General features: G+C 37.6%; 3 protein-coding genes across 3 annotated transcripts; all 3 read left to right on the top strand.

Annotated features, from left to right (window-relative positions):
- The first annotated feature begins 600 nt into the window (after positions 1-600).
- LOC137735005 (NADH-cytochrome b5 reductase-like protein) lies at positions 601-4,247 on the top strand. The gene is made up of 13 exons (XM_068474361.1): positions 601-824; positions 1,680-1,722; positions 1,936-2,011; positions 2,184-2,243; positions 2,347-2,397; positions 2,546-2,600; positions 2,721-2,791; positions 2,872-2,923; positions 3,168-3,245; positions 3,450-3,539; positions 3,640-3,753; positions 3,866-3,934; positions 4,041-4,247. The coding sequence occupies exons 1-13, from the start codon at positions 666-668 to the stop codon at positions 4,095-4,097; spliced, it is 975 nt and encodes a 324-aa protein (XP_068330462.1). The 5' UTR covers positions 601-665; the 3' UTR covers positions 4,098-4,247.
- A 510-nt stretch (positions 4,248-4,757) lies between these two features.
- On the top strand, positions 4,758-7,930 carry LOC137716796 (zinc finger CCCH domain-containing protein 32-like). The gene is made up of 3 exons (XM_068456175.1): positions 4,758-5,016; positions 5,337-5,447; positions 5,970-7,930. Exons 1-3 carry the CDS (start codon positions 4,945-4,947, stop codon positions 7,455-7,457), a joined length of 1,671 nt encoding a protein of 556 aa, XP_068312276.1. The 5' UTR covers positions 4,758-4,944; the 3' UTR covers positions 7,458-7,930.
- A 1,312-nt stretch (positions 7,931-9,242) lies between these two features.
- LOC137747139 (uncharacterized protein At1g15400-like) lies at positions 9,243-10,044 on the top strand. Its single transcript, XM_068487170.1, has one exon. The coding sequence runs from the start codon at positions 9,512-9,514 to the stop codon at positions 9,851-9,853; it is 342 nt and encodes a 113-aa protein (XP_068343271.1). The 5' UTR covers positions 9,243-9,511; the 3' UTR covers positions 9,854-10,044.
- The last annotated feature ends 1,813 nt before the right edge of the window (positions 10,045-11,857 follow it).

The raw sequence follows: 11,857 nt of genomic DNA, 5'->3' as shown, positions 1-11,857 counted from the left end.
AATTAACGAAATTGACTTTGTAACTTTTCTTGGTGAAAACCAGCCATAAGTTGCATCTGCAGCAAGCACTCCAATCCTTACACGTCCTTTTTCCAGTGGCTTCAACTTTGCTTCCCTGAGCTCCCGGGCCACACACTCATCGACGTGAAGGAAGCACAGCGAACTGCACAGCGAACTGTATGAACATCAAATAACACATGAGAAGATCCGTCAAACTGCTTAGCGTCAAAATTTCAGAGTCGGTCAAATGATTCACTACTACTCTACACCGATATTCTTCAACAGATCAAAGCGTTTACTTTACTACACAACTCAAGTGGCCCTGAGGACCCAACAAATGTGGTATTTCAAGTGCAGTAATGCTATTCATACTATGTTCTTGTACTATATTTTCATATCATCTCATGGACCCATAAACCACATGGGTTTAGTACGTCTGGCCTTAAGGTTCGACTAATGAGCCATTTGGATTCCACTTCAATAGACCAGGCCCATATTTGAATTCACGGCCCACCCAGTGATAAGTATCCGATCCATAACTTGGGCCGTTGGGATGTTCCGCCCCGCCAACCACTGACTTCCACGCCATAGACGTAGAATTTACCGACGAAAGAGGAGCCAGAGTAGAAAGAAAGCAGCTATTTTCTTCTCTTCCTCGCTGAAAAATGGCTACCTTCTTCCAGAGGCTCTCCAAGGCGGCCCCGATCGCCTTCAGCAGCTCGTTCCGAGGCCAATCGAAGTCCAGCTTTCGTATTCCCTTCGGAGCTGTCGCAGCCGTCTCCGGCGGAATCTCCTACCTCTGCTACTATTCCTCGCCGGATTTGGTAATTTCTCCTGCTCATTTCATCTGGGTTTTGATCAGATCGTGCATTTATCTGTGAAGCAATGTGGTTTATCTCAGTAATTATTTTTCTGAATTACGGTGATACTGATGTTATTTTAGTGGTGCTCCCAATTGGGTTTCTCGAATATTTCATTTCTTTTGATGGTATTAAGCATTTGAAGAAATGGGTTTATTTGTGATGATTTTATTCATGTTTTCAACATTTGACTTATTTATTCATAATTTATAAATTAGAGGGCTGGGTTTGTGGTTGTCTGTGTGCTTCTGTATATCTAATTTGGATTTTTTATGTTGGTTTATTAGTTATATATTTGTTGGCCAATGGGTTGGTATTCAGCTTTCTCTTGTCTTTCCTACTTTCACGAAAGAAAAGCAAGGGGATTGTTCAAGCTTAAGGTGGTTCGTGTTTTGAGACAAAGTACATGCCTGCATCTTATAGCTTTGTAAACGTAAAAAACCCCAGGATAATCTATCCCTGTGATCGTATACCTTATCGTTGGATTATCTTTCTTTCTTATCGTTGAAATTTGATCATGTGGTTTTTTAAGGCTAAAGGTTATGGGATGTGAATATCGGAGTTGATGGTGTTTCATTTTAGGCATGTATGTTCCTTTCTAAGTGAAACTGCATGTGATACATTTGATAACTACAATTTTCGTAACATTTTGGGATTTGAGCTTACTAATGAGATGAAAGGTTGTTCGTTGTTTTCCTGCTCATTTTGGTATAGGTTATATGAGATGATCTGCCCATACTAGCAACTCATTTGTCATTAAGAGTTTAGGTCTCGAAGTCATTTTTCTTTATTAAAAACTAACACTCGTATTTTTCACAGGCTTATCTAGACGAAGTCAAAGAACAAGCTGGCCCAAAAGTTGGTGAGTCTCTCTCACTCCACATCCCATGCAACACTCGGAGAACATGACCATTACGAAAAGAAAGTTGGTTGGAATTTTCGATAAGACTAATAGTTAAATGAAAGGCTTTTGTTTACATCATGAACATAGTTTTGTTTTTAAGTATCTAATACTTATGGTTTGAAGCTTAATTTATGGAAACATGCTCAATAGATGTGTTTACTGTGTTTTCAGCACTTAATCCAGACAAGTGGATTGAATTTAAGTTGCAAGATACTGCAAGGGTTAGCCACAATACGCAATTATTCAGGTATTGTCCTCTAGGCTCTCTCCAGAAGCCTTGGAACTATTATTTGAAAGAAATTCTATATTGATCAGAAGCACTATAAACAAAAGTTTGTAAGGTGTCCTGATTTATGTTCTCGTAGAATGTTTAAACATCAATGTGACTGATTTTTCTTAGTTTTCTCCAAAATTGGCAGGTTTACATTTGATCCAACTGCTAAGTTGGGTTTAGATGTTGCTTCATGTCTCATTACGAGGTATTCTGTTTATAGCTACTCTGCTTTGTCTTGAGATTCCCTACTGATAGGAGTCTGTCACTACATTGATTGACTTTTTTGTCCCTGTGATCATGTACTCTAGGGCTCCATTAGGACAAGATGCTGAAGGGAAACCAAAATATGTCATACGCCCGTAAGTCTCTTTCTGTCCGCATGTCAAATGCTGATCTTATTTTCTCCCGATTTCGGGACTTGAATATAAGTCCTTGAATTCAATATTTCTCTACTTGCATCCATTTGTACGAGTGATTGATTTTATTTTGGCTTACCTTTATGCTCAGGTATACTCCTATTTCAGATCCAGATTCCAAGGGATACTTTGACTTGTTAATTAAGGTATGCTGTCAATTATATACACCTATTCTCCTGCTTTGGTTAAGTTTTTGAGGATTTATGGATCCTTAGATGTAAATCATGTAATTCAAGCTTCTTTCATTTTGTTGAAACTCTACGCAGGTGTATCCAGAAGGAAAAATGAGTCAACATTTTGCAAGCTTAAAACCAGGCGATGTAGTTGAAGTGAAGGGGTAATTTGTCCACATTCACAAGTAATAGTAGTGGATATGCTCTAAATCATCTTCTAATCAGGTGTATCTGTTCCTTGCAGGCCTATTGAAAAACTTAGATATACTCCCAACATGAAGAAACATATAGGCATGGTATGAGCGACTTGTATAGAATTCTATGTTTAAGACTTACAAATTTGCTCCACCTTTTATACAAATTTCTCGTGGGTTCCATGCATTTGCATTGTTTTAACTTTAGCATTTACAGTAGCGGTGTTCAGTTCTTTTTTGCATTGTCTGTTTAATCACGTGAATAGTTACAAAAGTTAAGACCATCGGTGTATGATAAATCTGTGTAGTCACTTTGTCTGAAGTGCGATTTCATTCCGTATTACAGATTGCTGGTGGTTCGGGTATTACTCCAATGCTTCAGGTTATTGAGGCCATACTGAAAAATCCTGATGACACGACTCAGGTAAGCAATAGCCTATATCATTAGTCTTCAGTCACATCACAAGATCATAACTGCAGTTTCATCAATATATGTGTACCTATATACATGATACTAACAGTGTAAATATATTTGTGATATTCAACAAAGTCAATTCCATGTGATTAATCACTGTATGACACTGTCCTTAAATATATATGTGTAAAATTGACGGTTTATGATGCCTAGGTGTCACTTCTTTATGCAAACGTCTCCCCAGATGACATACTGCTTAAACAGAAACTTGACATACTTGCAGCTAGCCACCCAAATCTAAAGGTACAATTTGTCTCATTGGAAGATACTATCTCTGCATCACTCCAAATTCGGGTATTTATCTCATGAAATGAGGCTTTATTTTCTGAAAATAAAAATGCAGGTATTTTACACGGTAGATAATCCAACAAAGAGTTGGAAAGGGGGAAAAGGTTACATATCAAAGGACATTGCAGTTAAAGGCTTACCTGCTCCTGGTGAAGATACTCTCGTCCTGGTAAGTGTACTTGTTGATATCAGAGGACCACATACTGGAGAGGCGCCATGTACTAGTCGATGTCACTTTTACTTCAATTAACTCATCGATCGACCTTCATTTGCTTGTGCAGGTGTGTGGTCCTCCTGGGATGATGAAACATATATCTGGTGACAAGGCTAAAGACTGGTCTCAAGGAGAGGTAAAAAAATGCGCTGTCCTGGTTTTTAATTTTGGTGTAAAACCAATACCATTTCTCTTATTTTTCTTCTGTGTTTGCTCATAAGTTTCTGTCTGTTTTGTTGCAGCTCACTGGCATACTAAAAGAACTTGGATACACTGAAGAAATGGTTTACAAATTTTGATTCATCGACGACGATTTAGCTTTGAAGAAGCAATCACTAGGCTTTGATTCAAGTTTTGTACAATAAAATGCGTTCTTAGGAAGCATACCTAACTCGAACTCAAATTCGAAATCTTTTATTCAATAAATTTGGGAAGAATACTGAATAGGATATAGTGTTATGAAATTTTTTGCATTGCCCATTTGAGTTGGCCGTTGATTTTCAAAATTGATTCTCATTGAATTCATTTACGGAATGCCAGAAATAAATAAGGTGTGCAGGGAGAAAAAGAAAGTGTGCGGAAATGATTTCCCATTTTGAAAACGAGTATCAAACTTGATGCAACGCGATCTATTATGTTCGAGTATTGAATCACAGATTGTAAAACGAAACTTACATATCGTTTGATTCTGCATGGGCAACCATGTGTTGAAAATTACATTACTTATATACCTTGCAAGTAAACAAGTCATTAAACTCATTAGGCGTAAGGAAGTTGACCGTCGGACTGGACGGTTGCCCCACCGGCAAACCGTGACACTCTTAATTTTTTACTATAAAGGAAAATCTAATATGTGTACGGTTACCTGAAAAAATTATTAAAAAAGAGCGAGTAAAAGAGCAGGGCCTATATAAACCGAAACGAGGAGTCGCCGCGCCAAAGGATCCGAAACGCCACAAACAGCAAAACCCGAACGACACACAGAAAGCACAGCACAAACCTCCCTCACTCTCTTCGTTCCCTCACTCTCATCCGCCATCGCCGCAGTATCGGCCATGCACATTTGTTAGCACCCTCCGACTCTGACATTTCTCTTCAAGTTTTTTTTTTCCTCTCACCATTTTCTTCTGATTTCCGCTTCGAAAAATGGAGGAAGAGTTGGTGAAGAGAAACACCGATTGCGTCTATTTCTTGGCTTCTCCTCTCACATGCAAGAAGGTTCGTCGACAAAAACAATAACCCGTTTCGCTTTTTTATTTGAATTTGATTTTACTTTTGTGTTTGATTTTGTCCAGTGCTGCGAGTTGGGGTTCTTTCTTTGTTTCCAATTGTTACGATTTGCCCTACATTTGAAGGATTTTTGGGTTTTAGTGTTTCTGAAAGAAGAGCAGGATCTAGGGTTACAATTGTTTGATGTATCGATTTCGAGTGTTCATTCTTAACTGGGTTCTGTATGCAGTGAATTTATTTTGAATTTTACTACATTTTAGTGTGATATTTGTTTGAGTAGTGACATTGGTGGTGGTGTTCTTTTTCAGGGAATTGATTGCGAGTTTCGACACAGCAAGATTGCGAGGCTCAACCCGAAGGAATGCTGGTACTGGTTGGCTGGGAATTGTCTCAATCCGACCTGTGCTTTTCGACACCCTGTACGCTCTTGTTCTCTTTTTTTCAACTGCATCATTGTGCTGTGCTCGACATCATTGTGCTGTGCTTGATTTCTTTATCCTCGGTTTACAGATTCTCCTTTCTAGGTTATGTGTAGGTTGGGACCTAGAACATGATATGTTTAAGATGATCTTACAGTTTCACAATAAAATACATGTTTTCGTCAAAACGATATTCTTAATAATTTATATATGTTTCTGGTTCCATGTGTGTTATCTTTTCATTGATTGTTTGTCCTTTTTAAGTTCCATATCACATGTCATTAGGGCGACAGAAACTCTTGATGTGTTGACGACTTACGCACATTTAAGTTAGTGCTAGTAATTGACATTTAATTTGTATTCTAAATTTGATACCCTATCATATCTTGAGGATTTGCTTACACCCACCTTTTTCTTTTCAGATGGTTTTATGTAACGTTTATCGATTCATGACTGTTTTAATGATCTTTGCCATCCCCTGGTCATTTGACAATGCCAATTGACACTTTTCTGTTTTGATAGCCGTTGGATGGGCATGGCGGAACACCATCAGAGTCTTCCCCGCCTTCTGTAACTTCAAACAAGACCAGTGTTCCTTGTTACTTTTACTCCAATGGCTTCTGCAACAAAGGTGATAAATGTTCTTTCTTGCATGATACTGATGGTAACGCATCAAATGGGAAATCTTCAAAGACAGCCTCTGCATGTAATGAAGCACTTGCACTTACTTCAGAAAACGAGGCAGCTGCAGGGAATGGAGCACTTGCACGCATCTCAGAAAGCAAGGCACCTGCAGGAAACGAAGCACTTGCACTTAATTCAGAAACCAAGGCATCTGTAGGAAATGACACAATGTCAGCGCCAAGAATCACACATCTCAACCCTTCTGAAACTGCCTCGAAGGCAACAGTTGGTACAAGATTCCAGCACAAAGAGAATCTTAGTTATTTTGAGCAGCGGGTACAAAGAGATGTTACACAGAAAAGTGTCTACACTCAGATTTCTATGTCTGGAGGTGAAGAGGCTGGTGAAATTAGGTCAGACTCGCCTCCAGAAGATAGCTCTATTCGTACCAAATCTCATTCATGGACAGATCAGAGTTCTGAGGATGAAGATGATGACCTTGTGCTAGAGGAACGCTGGGAATCCTCACCAGGATTTGATGTTCTTGTTGATGGAAAATCAGACAATTTGGGTTGTGACGATGATCAGGAGTACTTTCCAACACTTCACGGGGAGCACAGGGAGCTGAATAGCCGCTTCTTGGGCCATGATTTTGAAAATCCAGACGAGTATGTTCCCAAATATCCTGATGCTAAACTTCTACATGACAGAGATATGTACAATGATTGTCTGGATACCAGGATTATTTTTGGTAATCATGGACCAAATCCTGTCTACACGAAGGAGAGAATGTCGGATTTGATGTTCTCCAGCAAGAGGAAACATATGCCAAGGGAACTGTTCGATGGTGACGAGGATTTTTTGGATCTCCGAGACCGCCTGAGAAGGCGAAGAGTGACTGATGGTCGTTCAATTAATGGCTTATCAAGAAGGCACGAATCACTTGGATTGTTTGGCAGGCCTCAAAGACATGGACTAGGTAGGCGGTTGCATAGAAGATTGGCATCAGTAATGGGAAATAACACTTATGAATCACTTAGGGGGAATGGAGCTTTCTCCAATGGTGGAATTCAACGTGGTTCGCTTAGGCATGCACAGGAATATAGATCCAGGAAGCATCACAAGGAGAGAAGGCCGGCTAAGCAGCAGTTTCCTTGGTCCGAAATCTCGAAGAAACCATTTCCAAGGGAGAAGAGATGTGCGGGGCAGCCAACTAGCTTTACAGGACCCAAGAGCCTTGCCCAGATCAGAGAAGAGAAGAGGAAAGCAGAAGAAAATGGGGGTAGCATTGGGATACCAAAACGTGCGAGAAGAACTACAGTGGATTTCCAGGGTCCAAAACCCTTGAACGAAATTCTAAAAGAGAAAGGGAAGATACCTGACTAGAGGGAAGGAAGTGCTGCTGGTAGCAACTGAAGTACTTGATGAAGAGCGATTTTCAGGTGATGACGACAAAAAGTTGTGTGTTGTTTACCGTTGCTAGATAGAAATAGAATCATAGAAACACATTTTCCTTCATGTTACTAGATGAAGCTTGCATGGCTGGTGGTGCAGAAGCTTACAGGCCTTGTTCAAAGACCCGTTTTAGAGTCTGCATTTACTCTCGAATATGATAGTAACTGATTCGGAAGCTTGACAGAGTTGGTTGCAAGGCCTTGGCATCTTTTTTTGGCAACTTCATTTGCTTTTGTTATGATTTTTGAACACAGCCACATATCCTCTCATCTTAGTCATTGTCGTTTCTCGTTGATATTTGGTTTCTATTTTCGCTTCAATTTGTACAGTACATACTTACGTAGCTCAAGCGGTCACGGGCGTTTATTGTTGCCCGATGTCTCGTTGTAGATATTAGAATTCCTTTTGGCTGAGTCAAACACAGTGGTTTAGGAAATTACGAGTTCGAACAACAATATTGACCAAGTGGTGACCCATGTTGGATTGTTTTGGGACCCGACCCGCATTCATCTGAAGGTCCACACGGCTTGTACACAGCAGTGATTGACCGTTGATCCAATTTATATACTTTTCAGACCAAAAATAAAAGAATTATATATTTAGACCAGAGCTAACACGGAAGTTGGCCGACATCGGAAAATATGGAAAAAAATGTTACCAAATGATTTAATTTCCTTTCGGTTGATGTCCCGAACTTGTATGCAGAATGGGGGAGCAACAAATGTCCAACAACCGGTGTGGAATTGGAGCATTGTGAACACAGAAGTCGCCATGCCATTGGAAGATTTTCTTGCTAGCTTTGACGATCTCAACTTCGTTTAGGAACGTTTTTTTGTCTTCTATTTAGAAAAAGAGAGAGAGAGTGAGAAATTAATTATTTAAGTTAGAATGAATAATATCGATTAATTTTGTATCTATAATTTTTGCTATAATTGATTTTCCTTCTTCTTAAATTGTAGCTCCAAGTTGTTAAGTACATTTTACTTTTACATGATTTTGCTCATTCAATAATTAAAATGACGGAATAGTATATTTAAAGGAGATATTAATTTTAAATATAAAATTCAAATTTGATTATCTATGTGACACCTTGATATCTTTTAAAGGTTCTTTATGCATTCGTTATGTCTAAATAAAATATTATTTTATTACATTAAACTATTACAATAAATATTTTAAAACAAAAAACAATAATATCACTAATAAAATGCATTTAATAATTAATCTTTTTTTTTTTTTTTAAGTTGTTGTCAATTTTGGCAACAAGAGTAAGGACTGTCAATTCATGTCATGTTATATCATATTAAAATTTTCAGTTGAAAAACATTGTTACTGCATTTTTTTAACAGCTAATACTAGTTCAGACATTTTAACATGTCATTTAAAAGTAAAGGAGCTCTGAAAAAATCTTTTCAACTTTATTCTTTTTAGAAAGATTAGGATATTGGGTGAGTTTATATTTCTTTCTCTCAAGAGATTTATTGGTTTTTCCTAGTTGACTATGATTTCATTAATTCTTTCCTTATAAGATCTTCCAATTCCTAATAAGACTTGGAATTTAATACAAATTAGATTCGATGCCTATATAATTGCCTAGCTCAAATTTGTTGCATTCATCCTTATTCACATTTTCTGATAAACCAAAACTATCAAAAATATTTAGGGAGAAGAAATGAACACTAAAATAAGAATTAATCGCAAATTAGCGATTAGATTTCACCTCCTAATCTCTTTCCTCCTAACATTCATTTGTCACTCTCTCTCTCTCTCTCTCTCTCTCTCTCATCCCCATAGCAGCGAGAAAAGTCCAACACCGTATAAATAAACAAACTCATACCATTATAGCAACTTGGACTTGCAAATTTTCAATCCCAAATTCCAAATCCCATCCTTCAAATCCACATAAATCGAACCCTCCAGACTCCAGAAACAAAACCCAGATCGTAGATTCAGAGATTTATCATAAAATTTCAGAGATCAATCCGATGGCTGAGGGGCTTCAGAGGTCTGAGAGCACGTTTAGGAGGCAGGGCTCGTCGGGCTTGATTTGGGACGACAAGTTTCTACAGCAGGCGCTGAACCAAGTGGAGGCGGAGAAGCAGGCGGAGGCAGCTCAGCAGGCTGAGGGCGGCGGCGGCGGCGCGGCAGGACCTACCATGGAGCGGAGCCGATCCAACGGAGGAAAGGGGTATCGGACGGTCAAGGTTTCGCCGCAAGCGATGGACCCGCCTTCCCCGAAAGTCTCCGGCTGCGGGATCTGCGGCGCCTTTGGAAAACCGAAGCCGGCGTCGGCGCGTCGGCCGAGATCGAACAAGCGAAGGTCGTAGAAGTAATTAATTATTCAAATTTGTACTTAAAATTTGTTAGCTGTTTTTGGTTTAATTGGAACAAAAAACTGCATGCCCAGTTTTTCTTTTTTAATTTTCTGATCTTATTAGAGAATTGTGGGGATGAAGGTGTGATTTGTAATGTAATCTTGTTAAAAATTATAATTAAATACTTTTGGTGTGTCTGGCGAGCTACAATAATATCCACTTAGAATTCTTAATTATGTTCTAATTTTTCTTAATTGGTTTTTAGTTCCTGGGGAAGTTTTTGTGTTCACTTTTGGAGTGTCACTAGGTTTTCCGAAATTATGCATATTCTGAAGTTAATTACTAATTAAGCTTAGCGTTGTTTGTGTGATTCTCTCACCTGATAATTTGCATGTTGTGTTCTTGTTTACCAATCTTAATTACCAACAAGCTCTTTGTTTCTTAGGATTTGAAGATGTTCCAAGTTCGAATGCTCTTAATTTTTTATTGTTTGAAGATGTTCTGAGTTCGAATTTTTGTCACGTATTGATAATTTGATAGACAAAATAAAATGGTTGCCAATTGGAATTATAATTCAAATGCTATAATCCGCTTACTCTATAATTCAAATATTACCATTCGTATTCATGATCAGAGAATATAGTTGACGGGTTCGCATAGGAGCTGGCGTATACAATTGTTATACGTGAAATTATACGAATATTTCTTTGATATTTTTAAGCACGATATAGGCAAAATGCTTGATAAAAATGTCTCAAAAAAGATATTTCAGAACATTTTAAATGAAATAGATGTACCGCCGTATTCCTAATTTCATATACATTGTCATGTGAAAAAAAATACTGCATTTAACAATATATTATTAGATACGGAACACCATGTGACCAAAGAGCAACTAGATAAAATGGCGTTTCGATAAAACCTGAATCCGCTAACTAATCACCTCAGCAGATTCAAAGAAAGTGGGAGCCGGAAATTTGATCTATTCAACTACGGGCATTTTTTTCATGGTTAATGAAGGGAACATCAAATTTATAACTAAATTTTATAAATTAAATGATATAGAAGCTGATAATTAGATTATTATTTAAATATTGATTAACGTATTTATTTTTTATTAGTTTCTTATTAGTGTCACATTAGTTAGTTACAAAATTCGTCTACAAACTTAATCTATTTAACATTAATCCCTTTTTCATACGATTTGGATCATCTCTTGAGCTAATGGAGAGGATCCTCCTAACCAATTATTGTGGACCGTTGGATTTTTATCCAACGGCTACAAACAGAAGATTCCTTTAAAATTATAAGAATTGTAGCCGTTGGATAAAAATCAAACGACTCACGATAATTGATCAGGAAGATCCTCTCCATTAGCTTGGAGAGAATCCAAATCCTTTTTCATAAAAGTTTTTGGTGTTTTCGATGTGAGATAAGAAATAAGAAATAAAATTGTAGGATCTTTTTACAATATTGCCCTCTTGGAGGACAGCGCATTGCATAATGCAGCCACGCGGTAGCAGCTAGCAAGCATATCAAATTAACTACTTTTTTATATTAATATAATATAATGTCTGAAAATTGTTGTGTTTAGTTGAGAACTGAATCTGCTCCGGACTTTATTGTTTGGAGCTTAAGGATTAATTTATCTAAACCGTTGATTAGTGTGTTAAAAAAATCAGAAATGTTAGTTTGTATGGTGGGCTAAGAAAATAAGTTAAAGGAGACCGTTAAATTTAATTTGTGCAGCCCAGATTAGTTGATTATTAAGGTCTTGAATGGATCCAATTCCGTTTAGTTGGTGTTTGGTAAGTAGCAATTAGCAACTTTTGTTAAATTCTAATCATTTTCTAATAATTATTGTCTTTTGAAAATTAAGCGTCGGTCATTATATCATTCTACTATTTGTTGTCTTTACTTTTGAAAGAAGAATTGTTATTAGCACTCCAAAAATTTTATTTTACACTCCTCACAATTGTATTTTTCTTTCTAATTGTAGAAAATTTGAAGTGTCAA

The sequence above is a fragment of the Pyrus communis genome, chromosome 1, assembly GCF_963583255.1.
Source record: "Pyrus communis chromosome 1, drPyrComm1.1, whole genome shotgun sequence".
In the NCBI taxonomy this organism is placed as follows: domain Eukaryota; kingdom Viridiplantae; phylum Streptophyta; class Magnoliopsida; order Rosales; family Rosaceae; genus Pyrus; species Pyrus communis.
Note: the sequence above shows the minus strand (reverse complement) of the source record. Positions and strands in the feature narration are given on the sequence as shown.